Source organism: Heptranchias perlo, unplaced genomic scaffold, assembly GCF_035084215.1.
Source record: "Heptranchias perlo isolate sHepPer1 unplaced genomic scaffold, sHepPer1.hap1 HAP1_SCAFFOLD_215, whole genome shotgun sequence".
Lineage (NCBI taxonomy): Eukaryota > Metazoa > Chordata > Chondrichthyes > Hexanchiformes > Hexanchidae > Heptranchias > Heptranchias perlo.
In genome coordinates this window covers 7,320-34,024 of record NW_027139229.1, presented here as the reverse complement: position 1 = coordinate 34,024, position 26,705 = coordinate 7,320, and the positions used below count along the sequence as shown (strand labels likewise).

Sequence of the window (26,705 nt, the reverse complement as noted above, 5' to 3'; positions counted from 1 at the left end):
ATAGGGTGGATAGAGAGAAACTATTTCCGCTGGTTGGGGATTCTAGGAGTAGGGGGCACAGTCTAAAAATTAGAGCCAGACCTTTCAGGAGTGAGATTAGAAAACATTTCTACACACAAAGGGTTGTAGAAGTTTGGAACTCTCTTCCGCAAACGACAATTGATACTAGCTCAATTGCTAAATTTAAATCTGAGATCGATAGCTTTTTGGCAACCAAAGGTATTAAGGGATATGGGCCAAAGGCAGGTATATGGAGTTAGATCACAGATCAGCCATGATCTTATCAAATGGCGGAGCAGGCACGAGGGGCTGAATGGCCTACTCCTGTTCCTGTGTTCCTATGATGACACTCACTGTACAATTAATAAAACCATTTAAAAATCTTGCATCAAATTCATTTATATCTCCCCGAGTAACAGAGAAACAACTTTGCTGCAGTCCACACGACCCTCACGTACTGCAGCAACTCGGGCCGAGGACAGTGGGGAAAGTCCCTTCCTGAGACCCCCCCGGCAGAGGGTTTCAGGGGCCTGACCTCCTCCCCCGACCCCCCCGGAGACCTCACTCCTGTTGAAGGTCTCGGCTGTTTTTCCGACACTCCCATTGGTCCATTGATCCGTGGTCGGTCAGCGAACTTTCAGACCCCAACAGTGGACGTGATTCCTCATCGGAGACCGGCTTCTGATCCCAGCGCAGCACAAAGAGAGTCAGCAGGAAGAGCAGAGAACCTGAAACAAGGGACAATGACTCAATATCAGCAGAAGCAGCAAGGTAGGGGGCTGTGGGCAGCATTCAGGGAAAAAGAACAGTGAAAGGGGAAGCTAGATAAACACACGAGGGGAGGGAGGAGGCTCGTGTGGAGTATAAACACCAGCACTGACCTGTTGGGCCGAATGGCCTGTTTCTGTCCTGTCCATTCTATGTAACTCCCATTTATACAGCGCCATTAACGGAGTAAAACGTCCCAAGGCGCTTCACAGGAGCGTAAATCAGACAAACTTTGACACCGAGTCACATAAGGAGACATTAGGACAGGTGACCAAAAGCTTGGTCAAAGAGGGAGGTTTTAAGGAGCGTCTTAAAGGAGGAGAGAGAGAGGCGGAGAGGTTTAGGGAGGGAATTCCAGAGCTCAGGGCCCAGGCAGCTGAAGGCACGGCCGCCAATAGTGGAGCGATGGAAATCGGGGATGGGCAAGAAGCCAGAATTGGAGGAGCGCAGAGATCTCGGAGGGTTGTAGGGGCTGGAGGAGGTTACAGAGATAGGGAGGGGCGAGGGCCATGAGCCCCAAATGGAAACAGAGAGGGAGATCGGAGAGACCTGAGGTGGGGGGGGGCTGAAATTCCAGGAATCCTGGTGGGACGGAACCCAGTCTGTCCAGGAATATGACAGACCCCCCCTCCCAAATCCTGGGATTGTGGTCATTTAAATGATTGGGCAGTCTGTTCCAGACTGTAAGGCACTCAGGAACAGGAGGAGGCCATTCAGCCCCTCAAACCTGTTCTGCCATTCGATTAGATCATGGCTGATCTGTATCTTAACTCCATTTACCCGCCTTGGTTCCGTAATCCTTAATCCCCTCACCCAACAAAAATCAATCAATCTCAGTTTTGAAATTTCCAATTGACCCCCAGCCTCAACAGCTTTTTGGGGGAGAGAGTTCCAGATTCCCACTCCCCTTTGTGTGAAGAAGTGCTTCCTGACATCACCCCTGAACGGCCTGGCTCTAATTTTAAGGTTCTGCCCCCTTGTTCTGGACACCCCCCACCAGAGGAAATAGTTTCTCTCCATCGACCCTATTTTCAGAACCGCTCGCTCTGATCTGCTGGTTCCGACAGGGGGGAAAGTTGCTCCAACTGAGGGGACACATCAGGGGGCAGTTAAGAGTCCACTACCATGGTGTGGGACTGAAGTCACATATAGGCCCAGACCGGAAGGAAATTAGTGAACCAGTTGGGATTTTTACAACAATCCGACAGTTTCACGGTCACTTTTACTGAGACCAGCTTTTTATTTTCAGATTTTTAAAACTGATTTCAAATTCTAAAACTGCCGACGGTGGGATTTGAACTCACGTCTCTGGATTATTAGTCCAGTAACAGAACCGCCACACCATCGTAGCCCAGAAACTCCCCCAGTCACGCCCCCTTAATGGGGGGCTGGTGGAAAACTCACCCTCTCAGGCGCCCCCCCTCGCCCCCCCAGACTGGACTTTAAGTGGCAGACGCAAGGGGCAGAATCCCAGTGGAATCAGTGGAGAGGGAGGGGAGCGGAGAGGGTAGCAGTGTGTACCATCCACAGGATGCACTGCAGCAACTCCCCAAGGCTTCTTCGACAGCACCTCCCAAACCCGCGACCTCTACCACCTAGAAGGACAAGGGCAGCAGGTACATGGGAACAACACCACCTGCACGTTCCCCTCCAAGTCACACACCACCCCGACTTGGAAATATATCGCCGTTCCTTCATCGTCGCTGGGTCAGAATCCTGGAACTCCCTTCCTAACAGCACTGTGGGAGAACCTTCACCACATGGACTGCAGCGGTTCAAGAAGGCGGCTCACCACCACCTTCTCAAGGGCAATTAGGGATGGGCAATAAATGCCGGCCTCACCAGAGACGCCCACATCCCATGAACGAATAAATAAAAAGGGAGAGGGAGGGGAGGGGGTGGAGGGGCAGGGGTTGGAGGGAGGAGGGGTTGGCGGGGAGAGGAGGAGAGCGTGGAGGGAGAGGTGGTGGAGGGGATTGAGGGTGAGGGGGTGGAGGGGGAGGGGAGGGTATGGAGGGAGGGGCTGGAGGTGAGAGGGGGTGGAGGGGAGAGGGGGTGGAGGGGAGAGGGGGAGGGGGTGGAGGGGGATGAGGGGGATCAGGGAGTGGAGGTGGAGGGGGAGGGGGTGGAGTTGGAGGGGAGTGGGTTTAGATGTAGGGGGTGGAAGGGATGGAGGGGGAGGGGATGGAGGGAGGAGGAGTGGAGGGGATAGGGGAGGGGTGGGGGTGGAGGGGGTGGAGGGGATGGAGGGAGGAGAGGGTAGATGGGAGAGGGGGAGGTGGTGAAGATGGAGGGGTGGAGTGGGAGGAGGGGAGGAGGGAGTGGAGGCGGTGGAGGGGACAAGGGGTGGAGGGGGAGGAGGTTGAGGGCAAGGAGGGGAGGGAGAAGTGGAGGGGGCGGAGGGGACAGGGGGTGGAGATGGAGGGGGAGGACGGAGTGGAATTTACCATTCTGCATGGATGGAGATGTTTGTGGTTTGATATTGTCAATAATCCCACGGCCTGAGATACCCGGTGCTCCAGACAGAATTGCCTGACAGAATTTGACTGGAAATAAATGCAAAGGTCACATTCTCAGGGCGCTGGGGGAAGTTCTCGATGGTTAAGGTCACTCGGTCACATACCAGCGACATACATCCCAGGACACAGGGCCAGCAGTGCGACTCGCAGGGTCCAAAGTTTGGTCAGTGGAGTGACAAGTAACGGAGCATTCCCTCCAATGTTGGAAATGATGAAGATGTAGATGGCCACGGCGGGGGTCCGGATCGAGGGGGAGACCAGCTCCACGATGATGGTTAATGTGACCCCAATCCCCATCTCACCTGGGCGGCAAATAGGGAAACGGTCACTCACAGGAACAATGAAACTCACCTCACACACAGAGAGCACAGAATCTCACCACAACCCGACAATAACATCTGTCACCCCAGTTGTTCGCCTTCTGTTGACCCTCTCTGAGACCCCAGGGTCTCTTGCAGCACCAATCGAAGGGCCAGTCTTCACTTGTGAGCTGCAAGAGGAAGTCGCCTAAAACCCCCACCCCCTGTCCTATGCCCCCTGACACCCCGACCCCTGCCCCCTGTCCTACGCCCCCTGACACCCCGACCCCTGCCCCCCGTCCTACGCCCCCTGACACCCATCCCTACGCCCTGCTCCCTGATCCCTGCCCATTTACCCGCACCCCGACCCCTGCCCCCTGACCCCCCTCGTTGACCCGCACCCCGACCCCATCCCTATGCTCCGCCCCTGACCCCTGCTAATTGACCCACAACCCCTGACCACCCTCCCCCGACCCTGCTCCTCCTGACCCCCCGCCCTTTGACCCCCACCCCCTGACCCCCCCCCCCCCCCCACCCAAAACCACATGTCCGATACACTCATCCCATCAGCGAGTTAATACGGAGCAGACACTCACCGATTATATTGGCGGGGATTAAAGAGAGGAAACAGACGGGAGGATTAAGCCACAGAGCTCCAGCCAGGAAAGGAGCCGCTGCCACCTGCAGGGAACAGACACGGTGAGAACTCGAGGCCTTCAACTCCCCAAAATAAACACTTACTCATCACATTTTGCTTTTAATCATTTTCCCCGTGTCCTTTCCCCTCTTCTGACTCGCACTGGGGGAGGGGGAAAGGTTCCGTCAGGCATCGGATATCTCTCCCGAGTAAATATTAACCATGGTGGGGTGGGGGAGGGGGGGGTGGGGGAGGGGGGGAGAGGTGGGGTGGGGGGTGAGGGGGGGGAGAGGTGGGGTGGGGGTGAGGGAGGGGGGAGAGGTGGGGTGGGGGGTGAGGGGGGGGGAGAGGTGGGGTGGGGGGTGAGGGAGGGGGGAGAGGTGGGGTGGGGGTGGTGAGGGGGGGGGGAGAGGTGGGGTGGGGGGTGAGGGTGGGGGGGAGAGGTGGGGTGGGGGGGGAGAGGTGGGGTGGGGGTGAGGGAGGGGGGAGAGGTGGGGTGGGGGGTGAGGGGGGGGAGAGGTGGGGTGGGGGTGAGGGAGGGGGGAGAGGTGGGGTGGGGGTGAGGGAGGGGGGAGAGGTGGGGTGGGGGTGGTGAGGTGGGGGGGGGAGAGGTGGTGTGGGGGTGGTGAGGGGGGGGGAGAGGTGGGGTGGGGGTGGTGAGGGGGGGGGAGAGGTGGTGTGGGGGTGGTGAGGGAGGGGGGAGAGGTGGGGTGGGGGGTGAGGGGGGGGGGAGAGGTGGGGTGGGGGTGGTGAGGGGGGGGGAGAGGTGGGGTGGGGGGTGAGGGAGGGGGAGAGGTGGGGTGGGGGGTGAGGGAGGGGGGAGAGGTGGGGTGGGGGTGGTGAGGGGGGGGGGAGAGGTGGGGCTGACCAGAGCCGAGCCCAATCCCGGCATCACCCCACACGTTCTCTGCACCAGGGGTCACCGAGTCACCATCACGTGACTCTCCTCGTCTGTACCAAGGAAAGACTTGCGTTTATAAAACTCGTTTACCACCTCAGGACGTCTCAAAGAGCTTTACAGCCAATTAAATACTTTTGAAGTGTAGTCACTGTTGTAATGTAGGAAACGCAGCAGCCAATTTGCGCACAGCAAGATCCCACAAACAGCAATGAGATAATCTCTTTTTGGTGTTGGTTGAGGGATAAATATTGGCCCAGGACACCGGGGAGAACTCCCCCCTGCTCTTCTTCAAATAGTGTCATGGGATCTTGAACTCATGGACTGTATTTTACCCTGAGAGGGGCAGACAGGTCCTCGGTTTAACATCTCATCCAAAAGACAGCATCTCCGACAGTGCAGCACCCTCTCAGTACTGACCCTCCGACAGTGCGGCGCTCCCTCAGTACTGACCCTCCGACAGTGCAGAGCTCCCTCAGTACTGACCCTCCGACAGTGCAGCGCTCCCTCAGTACTGACCCTCCGACAGTGCAGCGCTCCCTCAGTACTGACCCTCCGACAGTGCAGCGCTCCCTCAGTACTGACCCTCCGACAGTGCAGCGCTCCCTCAGTACTGACCCTCCGACAGTGCAGCACTCCCTCAGTACTGACCCTCCGACAGTGCAGCGCTCCCTCAGTACTGACCCTCCGACAGTGCAGCGCTCCCTCAGTACTGACCCTCCGACAGTGCAGCGCTCCCTCAGTACTGACCCTCCGACAGTGCAGCGCTCCCTCAGTACTGACCCTCCGACAGTGCGGCGCTCCCTCAGTACTGCACTGGGAGTGTCAGACTAGATTTTGTGCTCAAGTCTCTGGAGTGGGACTCGAACCCACGACCTTCTGACTCGGAGGCGAGAGTGAGCGATGGCTGACATTGATGAAGCGGACTGGGCGGGTTATTCTCCCACCTAAACCCTGTGCAGGAACTCTCTGTGGGTCCAGAGGTTTGACAGCTGTCATACAGGGGCAGTGAAGGAGTTCGAGGTCACAGGACACGAGCCACTCACCTGACTGAAGACCAAGACCCAGACCCTTGCGTATAGGCCACTTCTCTTGACCATTTGATCCGAAATAAACCCTCCAGTGACAGCGCCTAAACAGCCTCCGACCAGCGGTATCCATGACAACCAGCGGCCCACATCCACACCGCTATGGTACAGATTGAAATACACCTGAGTGTTGTAGGCCCAAACATATCCCCCTGAAACCAGTAAAATACAGTCCATGAGTTCAGGTGCCAAATGTTGCTTTGCCTAAACCACTGCATCAGCCAGCTGTGCCGTGACCCGTGATAGCAGAGGTCAGACTGTGCACTAACCTTTCACCATTTTTAAAATTCATTCTCACCCATCCCTAGTTGCCCTGAGAATTTGTTACAACTGAGAGACTTGCTGGGTCACTTCAAAGAAGGCTGTTCAGAGTCAACCATGTTGGTGTGAGGACTGGAGTCACCTATAGGCCCAGACCGGGTAAGGACGGCAGGTTTCCTCCCCTAAAGGACGTTAGTGAACCAGTTGGGTTCAGTAACAGAACCACCACACCACACGACTGTGGAGAAATACAATGGTATTTATGGGCCTTCATGTAGGGTTGGGGTACTGGACGTGTGCAGATGACTTTTGTGCAAAGAACATTTCAGACACTTAACTAAACGTGTCCTCAATCAGAACCAGCTCCTTGTGTAGACAGGACGTCTGACTCAGATTTGGGTGGTTCTTTGCTATTAGTTTCTCCTCCTGCCTTCTCCACCTCAAGACCCATCTGCCGGGCAGTGTAGTGTAAGATGGAGCAGGCAACAATAATTTCAGATAACTAGACTGGACTGTGCATCCACGCTCCTTCAATCATTCCAAGGATCTGAATCTTTTCTTCCAGATGCTGCTGACCTGCTCCACCAAGGCAAGCCTTGCTGTACAGAACCCATTTCACATGGGTGCAAAGTATCTGTAGCATTGTGCAGGAGCTCCAAATGGATTACAGGGACAACCCCATTGTTAAATAAAGTTTGGGCCATTAATAAGCGTAAAAGAGCACAGGTCTGGAGCTGGTCTCAGTGCTCTCTAACTGTGGGGCACTGGTCCCTGAAGTGAAACATTGTTAGAGGCAACATTGGTTCAGTCTTCACCAGCGAAGGTCAAGGTGCAATACCAGCACCACATCCTAAGGTTGGTGTTAAAGTCTTGAGCTGGGCAGGGGAGATTCTGGGATGTCTGCTGGGGTTGAGTTTCTAGTGGTGAGGTTTGAGAGTATGAAAGGTTTGGGGGTAACATGCACGGTCTATCTCGTTATTAACCCTCGCACTCCCTGAAACCTGGAGCAGGATGCAGTCCGAGCAAGTATGAGAGGAAGGGAGTGAGAAAGTGGACAAAGGAGGAACAAGCTGGGAAAGGGAGGAGGAATCTCAGACATTAAATCCCCAAACCTCCTGCACCCCTCCAATTTCCCCCCTTTCTCCCCTAAGGACGCTGACTCTCACTGGGGTATAAGTTCCATGGGTCGTGGGCACCCCGCCAAGATCTCACTCAAGTGGCCATTTTATAATACTGTCCAATACCGTTCTTGTCCAATCTCCACCGATAGTCGATCAAGAGCCCCAGAATTGACCCCTCCCAAACCCAGGGTTCTGAGACCAATTATAGCTCCCCTACCCCTGCCATGGGTGACATCATGTGACTCAACACTGATCAGAGATGGAACGTGGGACTTTACTGCTCTGTGGGGCTCTGTGTCACACCGGGGCTCTGTGTTACACTGGGACTGTCACACCAGGGCTCTGTCACACCAGGGTTCCCTGTCACACTGGGACTGTCACACCGGGGCTCTGTGTCACACTGGGACTGTCGCACTGGGACTGTTGCACCAGGCTCCCTGTCACACTGGGACTGTCACACCAGGCTCCCTGTCACGCTGGGACTGTCACACCACGGCTCCCTGTCACACTGGGACTGTCACACCAGGCTCCCCGTCACACTGGGACTGTCACACTGGGGCTCCCCGTCACACTGGGACTGTCACACTGGGGCTCCCCGTCACACTGGGACTGTCACACCAGGCTCCCCGTCACTCTGGGACTGTCACACCAGGCTCCCCGTCACTCTGGGACTGTCACACCAGGCTCCCCGTCACTCTGGGACTGTCACACCAGGCTCCCCGTCACACTGGGACTGTCACACCAGGCTCCCCGTCACACTGGGACTGTCACACCAGGCTCCCCGTCACTCTGGGACTGTCACACCAGGCTCCCTGTCACTCTGGGACTGTCACACCAGGCTCCCTGTCACTCTGGGATGCTTCCCAATTGTCTCTGTAAATTCCACAGTGAAACAACCAATAATCTTATTAACTGTCAGTCATCTCACAACCATTCATGGGATCTTGCTGTGTAAAAATGGCTGCCACATTTGACTGCATAACAAGCAGGACAGCAAGCGAGTGACAAGGACAAAATGAGATTATCACAAAAATAATCAAAGGCAAGATTAGAAAAAAAACTCTTCAAACAGACTGGTTAAAATAGATGGGATATTAAAGGGTGTGGGGAGTGAGGGGAGAGTGGGAATAGACTGGGTGGGATATTAAAGGGTATGGGGAGTGAGGGGAGAGTGGGATTAGACTGGGTGGGATATTAAAGGGTATGGGGAGTGAGGGGAGAGTGGGATTAGACTGGGTGGGATATTAAAGGGTGTGGGGAGTGAGGGGGAGAGTGGGATTAGAGTGGGTGGGATATTAAAGGGTACGGGGAGTGAGGGGGAGAGTGGGATTAGACTGGGTGGGATATTAAAGGGTACGGGGAGTGAGGGGGAGAGTGGGATTAGACTGGGTGGGATATTAAAGGGTATGGGGAGTGAGGGGAGAGTGGGATTAGACTGGGTGGGATATTAAAGGGTGTGGGGAGTGAGGGGAGAGTGGGATTAGACTGGGTGGGATATTAAAGGGTACGGGGAGTGAGGGGGAGAGTGGGATTAGACTGGGTGGGATATTAAAGGGTACGGGGAGTGAGGGGGAGAGTGGGATTAGACTGGGTGGGATATTAAAGGGTATGAGGAGTGAGGGGAGAGTGGGATTAGACTGGGTGGGATATTAAAGGGTACGGGGAGTGAGGGGGAGAGTGGGATTAGACTGGGTGGGATATTAAAGGGTGTGGGGAGTGAGGGGAGAGTGGGATTAGACCGGGTGGGATATTAAAGGGTACGGGGAGTGAGGGGAGAGTGGGAATAGACTGGGTGGGATATTAAAGGGTACGGGGAGTGAGGGGAGAGTGGGATTAGACCGGGTGGGATATTAAAGGGTATGGGGAGTGAGGGGGAGAGTGGGATTAGACTGGGTGGGATATTAAAGGGTACGGGGAGTGAGGGGGAGAGTGGGATTAGACTGGGTGGGATATTAAAGGGTATGGGGAGTGAGGGGAGAGTGGGATTAGACTGGGTGGGATATTAAAGGGTGTGGGGAGTGAGGGGAGAGTGGGATTAGACCGGGTGGGATATTAAAGGGTATGGGGAGTGAGGGGGAGAGTGGGATTAGACTGGGTGGGATATTAAAGGGTACGGGGAGTGAGGGGAGAGTGGGAATAGACTGGGTGGGATATTAAAGGGTACGGGGAGTGAGGGGAGAGTGGGATTAGACCGGGTGGGATATTAAAGGGTATGGGGAGTGAGGGGGAGAGTGGGATTAGACTGGGTGGGATATTAAAGGGTACGGGGAGTGAGGGGGAGAGTGGGATTAGACTGGGTGGGATATTAAAGGGTACGGGGAGTGAGGGGGAGAGTGGGATTAGACTGGGTGGGATATTAAAGGGTACGGGGAGTGAGGGGAGAGTGGGATTAGACTGGGTGGGATATTAAAGGGTACGGGGAGTGAGGGGGAGAGTGGGATTAGACTGGGTGGGATATTAAAGGGTACGGGGAGTGAGGGGAGAGTGGGATTAGACTGGGTGGGATATTAAAGGGTACGGGGAGTGAGGGGGAGAGTGGGATTAGACTGGGTGGGATATTAAAGGGTACGGGGAGTGAGGGGGAGAGTGGGATTAGACTGGGTGGGATATTAAAGGGTACGGGGAGTGAGGGGAGAGTGGGAATAGACTGGGTGGGATATTAAAGGGTACGGGGAGTGAGGGGAGAGTGGGATTAGACTGGGTGGGATATTAAAGGGGACGGGGAGTGAGGGGAGAGTGGGATTAGACTGGGTGGGATATTAAAGGGTACGGGGAGTGAGGGGAGAGTGGGATTAGACTGGGTGGGATATTAAAGGGTACGGGGAGTGAGGGGGAGAGTGGGATTAGACTGGGTGGGATATTAAAGGGGACGGGGAGTGAGGGGAGAGTGGGATTAGACTGGGTGGGATATTAAAGGGTACGGGGAGTGAGGGGAGAGTGGGATTAGACTGGGTGGGATATTAAAGGGTACGGGGAGTGAGGGGGAGAGTGGGATTAGACTGGGTGGGATATTAAAGGGTGTGGGGAGTGAGGGGAGAGTGGGATTAGACTGGGTGGGATATTAAAGGGGACGGGGAGTGAGGGAGAGAGTGGGATTAGACTGGGTGGGATATTAAAGGGGACGGGGAGTGAGGGAGAGAGTGGGATTAGACTGGGTGGGATATTAAAGGGTACGGGGAGTGAGGGGGAGGGTGGGATTAGACTGGGTGTGATATTAAAGGGTACGGGGAGTGAGGGGGAGAGTGGGATTAGACTGGGTGGGATATTAAAGGGGACGGGGAGTGAGGGGAGAGTGGGATTAGACTGGGTGGGATATTAAAGGGTGTGGGGAGTGAGGGGAGAGTGGGATTAGACTGGGTGGGATATTAAAGGGTGTGGGGAGTGAGAGGGAGAGTGGGATTAGACTGGGTGGGATATTAAAGGGTGTGGGGAGTGAGAGGGAGAGTGGGATTAGACTGGGTGGGATATTAAAGGGTACGGGGAGTGAGGGGGAGAGTGGGATTAGACTGGGTGGGATATTAAAGGGGACGGGGAGTGAGGGAGAGAGTGGGATTAGACTGGGTGGGATATTAAAGGGGACGGGGAGTGAGGGAGAGAGTGGGATTAGACTGGGTGGGATATTAAAGGGTATGGGGAGTGAGGGGGAGAGTGGGATTAGACTGGGTGTGATATTAAAGGGTACGGGGAGTGAGTGGGAGAGTGGGATTAGACTGGGTGGGATATTAAAGGGGACGGGGAGTGAGGGGGAGAGTGGGATTAGACTGGGTGTGCTGGAACATTCTGTGGTTCAATGAAGCGTTTGAGTTGATGTTAAGGTTTCGGGGTGTTCCTGCAATGTGATCGGGTGTTGTGTAAATGCAGCTTTGTCTGTTCTTTTCCTCTCATTTACCTGCATTCCTGACAGAGCCGGCGAGACAAAGGAGCAGAAGGGGGGGTCTCAGGAACGGTCTCAGGCCCCGCAGCACTTTCTGTCGAAGAGTGAGCCTGTGGGTTAAGGCAGTTTTCGAATCTTCATCACTTCCCTCCACTGGTGAGGGCTCTCGAACTGTCAACAGGATGATGGTGCTGACAAGAAATCCTGGGATCGCGCTGAGGAAGAAAGCCCATCTCCAGCCCTGGGGCAAAGCAGAAAATCCAGGACTATAACCATTCCTCAATGTCCCTCAAATCAAAACAGATAAAGCTGGAAAAACCTGAGTTATTGATCCCGGCCACTCTCTCAGTTGGTTTCTCTGCTCTTTCCTGTTCCTATTTTATTTTTTCTCATCCTCTCAATAGTGACCGTTGCATCTCACAGCCTCCCAGGCTTTGACCAGTGATGACCAGTTTGGCCTCGGCTGTTATCTGTCTGAAGCCAGGCTGTGGACGACCTCAATGTCCCTCCTTCTCAATGAGGTACCTAACCTCAGGACATCTCAGAGCACTTTACAGCCAATCAAGTACTTTTGAAATATAGTCACTGTTGTAATGTAGGAAATGCAGCAGCCAATTTGCGCACAGCAAGATCCCACAAACAGCAACGTGATAAATGAGCTGAGCACCTGGTTTTTAGTGATGTTGGTCGAGGGATAAATATTTGCCCAGGGCACTGGGGAGAACTCCCCCCTGCTCGTCTTTGAAATAGTGGCCGTGGGATCTTTTACACCCACCTGAGAGGGCGGACGGGGCCTGGGATTAATGTCTCGAGAGACCGTCCTGGGAGCTTGGTTTATAAGGTTGTTTCAATGCCCTGCCCTGCTGTCCTGTCCATTTTGGACATTCGTGTCCTAATCTTTCTGCAGTCTGTGGTCTCACAAAGAGGCTCCATTTGAGCCTCGCTGAGAGAACAGGGAATTGTTCCAGGGGTGGGGGTGGGGCTGGTGGAGGTTGTTGGGGCCAGGGGGAGTCCGGCAGGTCTGGAGATGCAGCTTACCTGCCCCAGGATGTTTGCCCTGGTGACGTAGTTCCCGACAGCGTAGGACATGCTGTAGCCGGCGTAGATCCCCCAGTTGTAGAAGCCAACGGCAGAGCCTCGGACTGCCTTTGGGAAATAGTCGACGATCAGACTGACTGCAAACGGTGTGCATCCAGCCTCACTGTGAAACAGGACACAAGACCTGAAAACCAAGAGCAAAACTCACACCATCCTCAACTTCAGAGACTCTTGAAGGAGGCCATTTGGCCCATCGTGCCTCTGCCAGCTGTTTGAAAGAGCTCTCCAATTAGTCCCACTCCCCATGGCCCTGCAAATTTTTCCCTTCAAGTATTTATCCAATTCCCTTTTGAAAGTTATTATTGAATCTGCTTCCACCGCCCTTTCAGGCAGCGCATTCCAGATCATCACAACTCGCTGCGTAAAATAAATCTCCTCATCTCCCCTCTAGTTCTTTTGCCAATTACCTTAAATCTGTGTCCTCTGGTTACCGACCCTCCTGCCACTGGAAACAGTTTCTCCTTATTTACTTTCAAAAGTAACTTTCATAAGGGAATTAGATAAATAATTGAAGAGAAAAGATTTGCAGGGCGATGGGGAAAGAGCAGAGGGAGTGGGACTAATTGGATCGCTCGTTCAAAGAGCCGGCACAGGCATGATGGGCTGAATGGCCTCCTCCTGTGCTGTACCTACAATGATATGACACTCTCTCAAAACCTGTCATAATTTTGAACACCTCTATTAAATCTCCCCTTAACCTTCTCTGCTCTAAGGAGAACAATCCCAGCTTCTCCAGTCTCTCCACATAACTGAAGTCCCTCATCCCTGGAACCATTCCAGTAAATCTCCTCTGCACCCTCTCCAAGGCCCTGGGATCAGAGCCAAACCCAATGCTGTTTTCACCCGACATCCACGCACATATGACCCGGGGGAAGAGTGATCGGGGCAAGAGCCCGGGCCGAGATTCCCTCTCCCAAACTTGGGGACACTGAGGCCAAATATAGCACTCCAACATCTGCACCAGCTGTGGTCAGCTAACACCCAGCACAGACTGTGCTTAGTTCCTGCTCAGCACCCAGCACCCAGCACCCAACACACAGCACCCAGCATGCAGCACCCAACACCCAGCACCCAACACCCAGCACCCAACACGCAGCACCCAACACCCAGCACCCAGCACCCAGCACCCAACACCCAGCACCCAACGCGCAGCACCCAACACCCAACACGCAGCACCCAACACCCAACACCCAGAACGCAGCACCCAACACCCAACACCCAGCACCCAACACCCGGCACCCAACACGCAGCACCCAACACCCAGCACCCAGCACCCAACACCCAGCACCCAACACCCAGCACCTAAAACCCAACACGCAGCACCCAGCACCCAACACCCAGCACCCAACACGCAGCACCCAACACCCAGCACCCAACACCCAACACCCAGCACCCAACACCCAGCACCCAACGCGCAGCACCCAACACCCAGCACCCAGTACCCAACACCCAGCACCCAACACCCAACACGCAGCACCCAACACCCAACACCCAGAACCCAACACCCAGTACCCAACACCCAACACGCAGCACCCAACACCCAGCACCCAACACCCAGCACCCAACACCCAACACCCAACAACCAGCACCCAGTACCCAGCACCCAGCACCCAACTCCCCCCGTACCAACTCCTGACTTTATTTTGTCCTTACACATGGTATAAACACTGAACACAGTTAAATTCCAGCCCCTTTCTGCATGGGGTGCAGGGGAGGCTCAGCTACTCCTGGGCTCCCCTCCTAGCTGTAGCCCCCCCCGGGGACACTGAGCTGGAGAGCATGCAAACTTAAGACAAAGCTGGCTAAAGTGAACCGGGAAATTAGGTTAAGGGATATGTCAGTAGAGATGCAGTACAGACATTTAATGAGATATTTCATAACACTCAGCAAAGATACATTCCAGTAAGAAAGAAAGACTCTAGGGGAAGGACGTACCGTCCGTGGCCAACTAAGGAAGTTAGATAGTATCAATTGAAAGAAAAAGCATACAATTCCATGAAGATTAGTGGCAGGTCAGAAGATTGGACGGAATATAAAAAACAGCAAAGAATGACTAAAAGAATAATAAGGGAGAAATTAGAGTACGAGAGAAAATCAGATTGGAAAATAGCGAATGTAACTCCTCTATTCAAGAAAGGAGGGAGACAGAAAGCAGGAAACTACAGGCCAGTTAGCTTAACATCTGTCATTGGGAAAATGTTAGAATCTATTATTAAGGAGGTTATAGCAGGGCACTTAGAAAATCTCAGTGCAATCAGGCAGAGTCAACACGGCTTTGTGAAAGGGAAATCGTGTTTGACTAATTTATTAGAGTTCTTTGAGGAAGTAACAAGCAACGTGGATAAAGGGGATCCTGTGGATGTGGTGTACTTGGATTTCCAGAAGGCTTTTGACAAGGTGCCACATCAAAGGCTGCTACGCAAAATAAGAGCTCATGGTGTAGGGAGTAACATATTAGCATGGATAAAGGATTGGTTAGCTAACAGGAAACAGAGAGTAGGCATAAATGGGTAATTTTCAGGTTGGCAAGATGTAACGAGTGGAGTGCCACAGGGATCAGTGCTTGGGCCTCAACTATTTACAATCTATATCAATGACTTGGATGAAGGGACCGAATGTATTGTTGCTAAATTTGCTGATGATACAATGGTAGGTGGGAAAGTAAGTTGTGAAGAGGACAGACGGAGTCTGCAAAGGGATATCGATAGGTTAAGTGAGTGGGCAAAAATTTGGCAGATGGAGTATAATGTGGGAAAATGTGAACTTGTCCACTTTGGCAGGAGGAATAGAAAAGCAGTATATTATTTAAATGGAGAGAGATGGCAGAACTCTGAGGTACAGAGGGATCTGGGTGTCCTAGTACATGAATCACAAAAAGTTAGTATGCAGGTACAGCAAGTGATTAGGAAGGCAAATGGAATGTTGTCATTTATTGCAAGAGGAATGGAATATAAAAGTAGAGATGTTTTGCTACAGTTGTACAGGACATTGGTGAGACCACATCGAGAATACTGTGTGCAGTTTTGGTCTCCTTATTTAAGAAAGGACATAATTGCTTTGGAGGCAGTTCAGAGAAGGTTCACTCGACTGATTCCTGGGATGAGGGGGTTATCTTATGAGGAAAGGTTGGACAAGTTGGGCCTGTATACACTGGAGTTTAGAAGAATGAGAGGTGATCTTATTGAAACATATAAGATCCTGAGGGGACGAGAAGGGGTAGATACTGAGAGGATGTTTCCCCTTGTGGGAGAGACTAGAACTCGGGGGCACAGTTTAAAAATAAGGGATCTCCCATTTAAAACAGAGATGAGGAGAAATTTTTTCTCTCAGAGGGTCGTGAGTCTGTGGAACTCCCTTCCCCAGAGAGCGGGGGAGGCAGGGTCACTGAATATTTTTAAGGCGGAGTTAGATAGATTCCTGATTAACAAGGGAGTCAAAGGTTATAGTAGGTAGACAGGAAAGTAGGGTTGAGGTCACAATCAGATCAGCCATGATCTTATCAAATGGCAGAGCATGCTCGAGGGGCCGAATGGCCTACTCCTGCTCTTAATTCATATGTTCGTATGTTCGTACCGTGTGGGGAATCACTGACCCAGACCTGCACCATCTGAGCCCTGTTCCAAACTCCACTCATTAAACAAAACAGTGGGGAATGTGTTGAGAATGTGATGATCACAGGCTGGGACTGGGATTGGCAATCGGTGCCACACACAAGGTTCAGTGAGGGTAAGACGAGACCGAGGGGAGGGGCATTACCTGATCCCTTGCCCAAAGCGCAGTAGCACCAGGTGCCAGTAATGCTTCGCGAATCCCATCAGCAGCGTCATGAGGCTCCAGAGGAAGAGACTGACAGCCAAAAAATTCTTCCGATTCACAGAATCAGCAACAAATCCAATGAAAATCCCTGAAGCAAATAAACCCCACAGAAACCTGGCATTAAACCCACTGTTCCTCGGATCCCAACACCACAACTCGGACACACACACACTGAGCTTCAATCAAACTGTGTGGGACCAGGCGATACGAACCAGGGAGAGAGGCCCACGTCCAGTTCCTGCTCCGTCATCACTGAGGGTGAATTCAGCGAGGGTTCCTGCTCCCGATCGCCCGCCGGAGCTGGAAACTCTGGGTATGGATGTTGGGATCGGCTGCGATGCCCTCCAGAGTTAAAGGTTTACTGACAAGCACATGCAGCCACCTGGGTGAGATGCAGGCAGGCAGACAGTGAGTGTGGAGCCTGTACCCCAGGGAGAGTCAGCACCTTCAGGAACTGTACCCCAGGGAGAGTCAGCACCTTCAGGAACTGTACCCCAGGGAGAGTCAGCACCTTCAGGAACTGTACCCCAGAGAGAGTCAGCACCTTCAGGAACTGTACCCCAGAGAGAGTCAGCACCTTCAGGAACTGTACCCCAGAGAGAGTCAGCACCTTCAGGGACTGTACCCCAGGGAGAGTCAGCACCTTCAGGAACTGTACCCCAGGGAGAGTCAGCACCTTCAGGACCTGTACCCCAGAGAGAGTCAGCACCTTCAGGAACTGTACCCCAGAGAGAGTCAGCACCTTCAGGGACTGTACCCCGGGGAGAGTCAGCACCTTCAGGGACTGTACCCCAGGGAGAGTCAGCACCTTCAGGAACTGTACCCCAGAGAGAGTCAGCACCTTCAGGAACTGTACCCCAGTGAGAGTCAGCACCTTCAGGGGAACTGTACCCCAGAGAGAGTCAGCACCTTCAGGGACTGTACCCCAATGAGAGTCAGCGCCTTCAGGGGAACTGTACCCCAGTGAGAGTCAGCACATTCAGGAACTGTACCCCAGAGAGAGTCAGCACCTTCAGGAACTGTACCCCAGTGAGAGTCAGCGCCTTCAGGGGAACTGTACCCCAGTGAGAGTCAGCACATTCAGGGACTGTACCCCAGTGAGAGTCAGCACATTCAGGAACTGTACCCCAGGGAGAGTCAGCACCTTCAGGGACTGGACCCCAGAGAGAGTCAGCACCTTCAGGAACTGTACCCCAGAGAGAGTCAGCACCTTCAGGAACTGTACCCCAGAGAGAGTCAGCACCTTCAGGGACTGGACCCCAGAGAGAGTCAGCACCTTCAGGGACTGGACCCCAGGGAGAGTCAGCACCTTCAGGAACTGTACCCCAGAGAGAGTCAGCACCTTCAGGAACTGGACCCCAGAGAGAGTCAGCACCTTCAGGGACTGGACCCCAGGGAGAGTCAGCACCTTCAGGAACTGTACCCCAGGGAGAGTCAGCACCTTCAGGGACTGGACCCCAGAGAGAGTCAGCACCTTCAGGGACTGGACCCCAGGGAGAGTCAGCACCTTCAGGAACTGTACCCCAGGGAGAGTCAGCACCTTCAGGAACTGTACCCCAGAGAGAGTCAGCACCTTCAGGAACTGTACCCCAGAGAGAGTCAGCACCTTCAGGAACTGTACCCCAGAGAGAGTCAGCACCTTCAGGAACTGTACCCCAGAGAGAGTCAGCACCTTCAGGAACTGTACCCCAGAGAGAGTCAGCACCTTCAGGAACTGTACCCCAGAGAGAGTCAGCACCTTCAGGAACTGTACCCCAGTGAGAGTCAGCACCTTCAGGAACTGTACCCCAGGGAGAGTCAGCACCTTCAGGAACTGTACCCCAGGGAGAGTCAGCACCTTCAGGGACTGTACCCCAGGGAGAGTCAGCACCTTCAGGGACTGTACCCCAGGGAGAGTCAGAACCTTCAGGAACTGTACCCAGAGAGAGTCAGCGCCTTCAGGACCTGTACCCCAGAGAGAGTCAGCACCTTCAGGAACTGTACCCCAGGGAGAGTCAGCACCTTCAGGAACTGTACCCCAGAGAGAGTCAGCACCTTCAGGAACTGTACCCCAGGGAGAGTCAGCACCTTCAGGAACTGTACCCATTGAGAAATAAAAATTCCACGGGAAAAGTGATCCATCCGTGACTCACTAAAGAAGTTAAGGATAGTATTAGATTAAAAGAAGAGGCTTATAATGTTGCCAAGAAGAGTAGTAAGCCTGAGGATTGGGAGAGTTTTAGAAACCAGCAAAGGACGACCAAAAAATTGATAAAAAGGGAGAAAATAGAATCTGAAAGTAAACTAGCAAGAAATATAGAAACAGATTGTGAGAGCTTACACAAGTAAATAAATAGGAAGAGGTTAGCGAAAGTAAACGTTGGTCCCCTAGAGGCTGAGACAGGGGAAATTACAATGGGGAATAAGGAAATGGCAGAGACATTAAACAAATATTTTGTATCTGTTCACAGTAGAAGATACAAAGAGCAAACCAGAAATAATGGGGAACCAAGGGACTAATGAGAGTGAGGAACTTAAAACAATTAATATCAGTAGAGAAAAAGTACTGGAGAAACTAATGGGACTAAAAGCTGATAAATCCCCTGGACCTGATGGCCTACATCCGAGGGTTCTAAAAGAGGTGGCTGCAGAGATAGTGGATTCATTGGTTCTGATCTTCAGAACTCCCTAGAATCTAGAACGGTCCCAGCGGATTGGAATGTAGCAAATGTAACCCCGCTATTCAAGAAAGGAGGGAGAGAGAAAACAGGGAACTACAGGCCAGTTAGCCTGACATCAGTCGTCCGTAGTTAGAAAATCATAATATGATTAGGCAGAGTCAACATGGTTTTATGAAAGGGAAATCGCGGTTGACAAATTTATTAGAGTTTTTTGAGGATGTAACTAGCAGGGTAGATAAAGGGGAACCAGTGGATGGAGTGTATTTGGATTTTCAAAAGGCATTCGATAAGGTGCCACATAAAAGGTTGTTACACAAGATAAGGGCTCATGGGGTTGGGGGTAAAATATTAGCATGGATTGAGGATTGGTTAACGGACAGAAAACAGAGAGTAGGGATAAACGGGTCATTCTCAGGTTGTCAGGCTGTAACTAGTGAGGTGCCGCAAGGATCAGTGCTTGGGCCTCAGCTATTTACAATCTATATTAATGACTTAGATGAAGGGACCGAGTGTAATGTATCCAAGTTTGCTGACGATACAAAGCTAGGTGGGAAAGTAAGCTGTGAGGAGGACACAGAGAGTCTGCAAAGGGATATAGGCAGGTTAAGTGAGTGGGCAAGAAGGTGGCAGATGGAGTATAATGTGGGGAAAAGTGAGGTTATTCACTTTGGTAGGAAGAATAGAAAAACAGAATATTTTTTAAATGGTGAGAAACTATTAAATGTTGATGTTCAGAGAGATTTGGGTGTCCTCGTAGAAGAAACACAGAAAGTTAGTATGCAGGTACAGCAAGCAATTAGGAAGGCAAATGGCATGTTGGCCTTTATTGCAAGGGGGTTGGAGTATAAGAGTAAGGAAGTCTTGCTCAAATTGTACAGGGCTTTGGTAAGACCTCACCTGGAGTACTGTGTACAGTTTCGGTCTCCTTATCTAAGGAAGGATATACTTGCCTTCGAGGCGGTGCAACAAAGGTTCATTAGATTGATTCCTGGGATGAGAGGGTTGTCCTATGAGGAGAGATTGAGTAGAATGGGCCTATACTCTCTGGAGTTTAGAAGAATGAGAGGCGATTTCATTGAAACATATAAGATTCGAAAGGGGCTTTACAGGGTAGATGCTGAGAGGTTGCTTCCCCTGGCTGGAGAGTCTAGAACTAGGGGGCATAGTCTCGGGATAAGGGGTCGGCCATGGAAGACTGAGATGAGGAGGAATTTCTTCACTCAGAGGGCTGTGGATGCTGAGTCGTTGAGTATATTCAAGACTGAGATTGATGGATTTTTGGACTCTGGGGAATCAAGGGATATGGGGATCAGGCAGGAAAGTGGAGTTGAGGTCAAAGATCGGCCATGATCTGATTGAATGGCAGAGCAGGCTCGAGGGGCCGAATGGCCTACTCCTGCTCCTATTTCTTATGTTCTTTTGACACAGACGCGGACACAGAGACAGACGCGGGCACAGAGACAGACGCTGGCACAGAGACAGACGCGGAGACAGAGACAGACGCTGGCACAGAGACAGACGCGGACACAGAGACAGACGCTGGCACAGAGACAGACGCGGACACAGAGACAGACGCTGGCACAGAGACAGACGCGGACACAGAGACAGACGCTGGCACAGAGACAGACGCGGACACAGAGACAGACGCGGACACAGAGACAGACGCGGACACAGAGACAGACGCGGGCACAGAGACAGACGCGGAGACAGAGACAGACGCGGGCACAGAGACAGACGCGGACACAGAGACAGACGCGGACACAGGGACAGACGCGGACACAGAGACAGACGCGGGCACAGGGACAGACGCGGGTACAGAGACAGACGCGGGCACAGAGACAGACGCGGACACAGAGACAGACGCGGGCACAGGGACAGACGCGGGCACAGAGACAGACGCGGGCACAGGGACAGACGCGGGCACAGAGACAGATGCGGAGACAGAGACAGACGCGGACACAGGGACAGACGCGGGCACAGGGACAGACGCGGAGACAGACACCTGTTCCAAATGTCAGTTGTCCGAACAGTGCTGTATTTAGATGGACTCGGTGAGCTGGCTGGAGACATTTGAATCCATCGGGACACTGACCTGTGAAGGTGAAAATGAGGATGAAGACGGGACCTGCCATGATCTGATACTGCCATCCGTTCCCATCATAGTCCCACTGACAATATCGAGTCTCATTCTCATTCTGGAGGGACAGGCAGCTGGGAGACAATGGGAGGTTTGATCAGATAAAGAGTAAAACTCACTGAATTCTCAGCCTCTCTGTTTCATTCACTTCCAATTCGAGTTTCCTTCTGCTCCAGGAATCTCCCCTCCCCCAAAACAACATTCCACAAGTGGGAGCTTAATTTACAAACAACTCTTTCAATTTCACTCAGTCTGTGCCCGGGACACCCACCCACCCACCCACCCGCCCGTCCGCCCAGAGCCCGGGACACCCACCCACCCACCGCCCGTCCGCCCACCCGCCCAGAGCCCGGGACACCCACCCACCCACCGCCCGTCCGCCCAGAGCCCGGGACACCCACCCACCGCCCGTCCGCCCAGAGCCCGGGACACCCACCCACCCACCCACCCGCCCAGAGCCCGGGACACCCACCCACCCACCCACCCGCCCAGAGCCCGGGACACCCACCCACCCGCCCAGAGCCCGGGACACCCACCCACCCGCCCAGAGCCCGGGACACCCACCCACCCAGTGCCCGGGACCCCCACCTGCCCAGTGCCTGGGATCCCCGCCCACCCGCATTGGATTTCATCTGCCACTGTCCTGCCCATTTTATTTAGCTCATTTTCCATTGCAGAAGTGTTTGTTCTCAGTAAGGATAGTCTGGCCCAGGCCATCCTTGTGAACACAGGGAGATAATAAACAGGGACTCACACACTCACACTCACACACACTCACACTCACACACACTCACACACACACACACACTCACACACACTCACACTCACACACACACTCTGTCGGGTCTAGCAAAGGTAGTAAAGTCAATCAGGCCTTTAAACAGAAAGTAGTGAGACGAAGATTTGTCCAGGCTCTGAAGGAGGGTCAGTACTGAGGGAGCGCCGCACTGTCGGAGGGTCAGTACTGTGGGAGCGCTGCACTGTCGGAGGGTCAGTACTGAGGGAGTGCCGCACTGTCGGAGGGTCAGTACTGAGGGAGCGCCGCACTGTCGGAGGGTCAGTACTGAGGGAGCGCCGCACTGTCGGAGGGTCAGTACTGAGGGAGTGCCGCACTGTCGGAGGGTCAGTACTGAGGGAGCGCAGCACTGTCGCAGGGTCAGTACTGAGGGAGCGCCGCACTGTCGGAGGGTCAGTAGTGAGGGAGCGCCGCACTGTTGGAGGGTCAGTAGTGAGGGAGTGTTGCACTGTCGGAGGGTCAGTACTGAGGGAGCGCCGCACTGTCGGAGGGTCAGTAGTGAGGGAGCGCCGCACTGTTGGAGGGTCAGTAGTGAGGGAGTGTTGCACTGTCGGAGGGTCAGTACTGAGGGAGTGTTGCACTGTCGGAGGGTCAGTACTGAGGGAGTGTTGCACTGTCGGAGGTGCCGTCTTTCGGATGAGACATTAAACCGAGGCCCTGTCTGCCCTCTCAGGTAGATGTGAAAGATCCCACGGCCACTATTTCGAACAAGAGCAGGGGAGTTCTCCTTGGTGTCCTGGGGCCAATATTTATTCCTCAGCCAACATCACTAAAACAGGTGATCTGGTCATTTATCTCATTGCTGTTTGTGGGATCTTGCTGTGTGCAATTCCTACAGTGACTACACTTCAAAAGTACTTCATTGGCTGTAAAGCACTTTGGGGCGTCCCGAGGTTGTGGGAAACAGTGTATAAATACAAGTCTTTCTTTTTCTTTCTTACTGGGTGTCCTGGATCCGAGACCATCATCCCGTCGTCACTAACCTCCAGTTTCCTGAGTTGTGTCTGTGGTGGCTGCTCGACACATGGAACTGAACAACTGCCTCGTTCACCGGCTCCGACTCCAGACTCCAGGGGTATTTCCAGTTTCTATTTCAGTCGGTTGAAAAACCCCATTAAAATAAACCTCTCTTTTTCACAAACCCTTCCCTCTGCCTGGAGTGAGCTGCATCCCTTCTCATCCTGGCCTGGTTGGTCCGTACCAGACCCCTGCCCAACTCTGAACTCTGTTTCACACCCCAACTCCCCCAGTTGATCACTGAGACTGACAGTCTCTCCAGATTACCTGCTCACCCTGACTCCACCGCTCTTCAAACTTCAACCACATCCATTGTCACCTCGACTTCATCACTCTCTCCATCCCAGACCTCTCGAAACTTCAATATATCCAGAACTCCACACCCCCTCCCCACCGCCCCCGCCCCAGCACAGCAGATTCAAAACCCAGGTCCTCATCAACAAATCCCCATCCAGCGTACATGCCCAACCCACCCTGAAACCCTCCCTCTCCCACCCTCTCAGGCAGTGAGTTCCAGACTCCCATCTGGGTGAAAACATTTCTCCTCAACTCCCCTCTCATCCTTCTACCAATTACTTTAAATCTATGCCCCCTGGTCACTGACCCCTCTGCTAAGGGAAATAGATCCTCCCTATCCACTCTATCTCGGCCTCTCATAATTTTATACACCTCAATTAAATCTCCCTTCAGCTTCCTCTCTTCCAAAGAAAACAACTCCAGCCTATCCAATCTTTTCTCATGGCTAAAATTCTCCAGTCCTGGCAACATCCTCGTAAATCTCCTCTGCACCCTCTCTAGTGCAATCACATCTTTCCTGTAATCTGGTGACCAGAACTGTGCGCAGTACTCAAGCTGTGGCCTAACCAATGTTTTACACAGTTCCAGCATAACCTCCCTGCTCTTATATTCTACGCCTCGGCTAATAAAGGAAAGTATCCTGTATGCCTTTTTAACCACCTTATCTACCTGTCCTGCTACCTTCAGGGATCTGTGGACATGCACTCCAAGGTCCCTCACTTCCTCTACACCTCTCAGTATCCTCCCATTTATTGTGTATTCCCTTGCCTTGTTTGCCCTCCCCAAATGCATTACCTCACACTTCTCCGGATTGAATTCTATTTGCCACTTTTCTGCCCACCTGACCAGTCCATTGATATCTTCCTGCAGTCTACAGCTTTCCTCCTCACTATTAACCACATGGCCAATTTTTGTATTATCTGCAAACTTCTTAATCATGCCCCCTACATTTAAGTCTAAATCACTGATATATATCACACCGAGCCCTGCGGAACCCCACTGGAAACAGCCTTCCAGTCACAAAAACACCTGTCGACCATTACCCTTTTGCTTCCTGCCACTGAGCCAAGTTTGGATCCAACTTGCCACTCTCCCTTGGATCCCATGGGCTTTTACTTTTCTGACCAGTCTGCCATGTGGGACCTTGTCAAAAGCCTTGCTAAAATCCATATAGACTACATCAGACGCGTTACCCTCATCAACCCTCCTTGTAAACTCCTTAAAAAAATTCAATCAAGTTAGTCAGACACGACCTTCCCTTAACAAATCCGTGCCTAACCATACCCATCCCATCCTCCCCCACTCCTGCTCGGATATGAACCCCACTTGTACAGAGTTTGGGATGGTTTGCTGTACGAGAGCTGTGATAGGATCTACTGCCCAAATATTGCTGACACCTGCATCTCTACCTGCACACGTCAATCACTAGGGTCACCAACTCTGATTGGAGGGATTCCTGGAGTTTAATCACATGATGTCCAATCACGTCTCTTTCACCCCCCAACACCATCTCTCTCTCCCCTGACCCCCATTCCTGTCTCCCTCTCTCCCCAACTCCCATTCCCCACTCACTCTTTCCCTCCAAATCCCATTCCCCTATTCCAGGGAGGTGGAGTTCATGCCTCATTCCCAAGGGATCAATGCCCCATTCCATGTCCCACACCCAGCCGACTGTACTCACCTCTCCTGGGAGCTGGCATTGTGACACTGCGCCTCTCCCTGCTCCACACTCCCCCTTGGAAGACAACTCCTGTCCCCAAAGTGAACGTCCTGGGCCAGGGGCTGGATTACAATGGCCAGAATGTAGCGATCAAGTTGGTTGAGGAGGTAGGTCAGCAGGATGCAGCAGAGGACATAGACCGGGTAGGGACCAGCCTGGCAGAAACCCAGAGCTCTCATCTTCCACCACTCGAGCACTGGCCGAGGCTGTAAATAAATGTCCCGAGCAGGTTAGACTGGAACTACTCGCCCAATCTACGTAAGCCCACACTTTCCAACACTAAACCGTCAAACCAAGACTCACAGTTCTGTGTAAAACAGTTCCCCAAAATGACAGCAGCTGCAAGAGGAGCCCAACAGTTACTGAAACACTGAGGTTTGATGTCATTTTCACTTCCTTATCTTTCTAGAACCAAATACAAAAACTCCAGAAATAAGTGATAGTCACAGAGACCCAGAGTCAGCTGGGAGACCCCCACAGAGTCAGTCAGTCAGCTGCAAGGCCCCCAGAGAATGTCAGACAGCTGCGACACCATCCCCAGAGTCAGTCGGCCGAGAGACCCCGCCCCCCCACACAGAATAAGCCAGCCATGAGCAACTTCCCACATGTACCGAGCACCTGAGAATGAGGTTACACAACCAAAAGGGTCTGAGGACATCACTGTAAATATCAGAGGGCTATAGGATATACTTAGCACCTCACAATCCCTTGACAGCTTGACAGGGTAGACGCCGAGAGGCTGTTTCCCCTGGCTGGAGAGTCTGGAACTAGGGGGCAAAGTCGCAGGATAAGGGGTCGGCCATTTAAGACTGAGATGAGGAGGAATTTCTTCTCCGAGGGTTGTGAATCTTTGGAATTCTCTACCCCAGGGGGCTGTGGGTGCTCAGTCGTTGAGTATATTCAAGGCTGAGATCGATAGATTTTTGGACACTAGGGGAATCAAGGGATATGGGGATTGGGTAGGAAAGTGGAGTTGAGATCGAAGATCAGCCATGATCTGATTGAATGGCAGAGCAGGCTCGAGGGGCCGAATGGCCTACTCCTGCTCCTATTTCTTATATTCTTATCCTCCAGACCTTTTACTAACCCATAACACCCACTGCCCCCATCATTTTACACAACTCTCAGTCACGGACAGGCTCCATCCTGCGATTCCTGGAGGGGTCAGACTCTCAGTCTGCCATCAGAGTGGGGAGCAGCAGTGACAAATGGACCTCATCTCCCACCCCATAGATTTAGTCAAGCTGCAGTCCGACTCCAGGAAGCTCTGAGCCCAGTCATTGCTGCCTGGGAGACATCAGTACACTGTACCCCAGTGTCATACAGCGACAGACCTGGACCCACCAGTACTGTACCCCAGTGTCATACAGCGACAGACCTGGACCCACCAGTACTGTACCCCAGTGTCATACAGTGACAGACCTGGACCCACCAGTACTGTACCCCAGTGTCATACAGCGACAGACCTGGACCCACCAGTACTGTACCCCAGTGTCATACAGTGACAGACCTGGACCCACCAGTACTGTACCCCAGTGTTATACAGTTCAAAATGCTTTTTGCTGACAATAGTGGGTGTTGATAGGAATTTGAAGAGGGTGTTGGGAGTTTGATGTTCCATTACACGATGTCCTGCAATCTCAGCTTCCAGTTGAAACGTTGCTGCGCCCCCAACCCAAAAAATACAAACAACACGGGG

The 26,705-nt window shown here is 52.8% G+C and overlaps 1 protein-coding gene across 4 annotated transcripts; it reads right to left on the bottom strand.

The window, feature by feature from the left end:
- Positions 1–118: 118 nt before the first annotated feature.
- Positions 119–25,318, bottom strand: LOC137310096 (protein spinster homolog 1-like). 4 transcript variants are annotated; one of them, XM_067978052.1, is made up of 10 exons: positions 24,968–25,318; positions 22,956–23,060; positions 21,132–21,250; positions 16,320–16,467; positions 12,504–12,687; positions 11,481–11,706; positions 6,168–6,361; positions 4,183–4,267; positions 3,392–3,589; positions 119–728 (listed from the first exon to the last, which is right to left on the bottom strand). In XM_067978052.1, the coding sequence occupies exons 1-10, from the start codon at positions 25,183–25,185 to the stop codon at positions 562–564; spliced, it is 1,644 nt and encodes a 547-aa protein (XP_067834153.1). In that variant the 5' UTR covers positions 25,186–25,318; the 3' UTR covers positions 119–561. The 4 variants fall into 4 exon arrangements, with proteins under 4 accessions (XP_067834153.1, XP_067834154.1, XP_067834155.1 ...); XM_067978053.1 differs by having other exon boundaries at positions 12,504–12,666; XM_067978054.1 differs by lacking the exon at positions 22,956–23,060 and having other exon boundaries at positions 121–728.
- Positions 25,319–26,705: the final 1,387 nt, after the last annotated feature.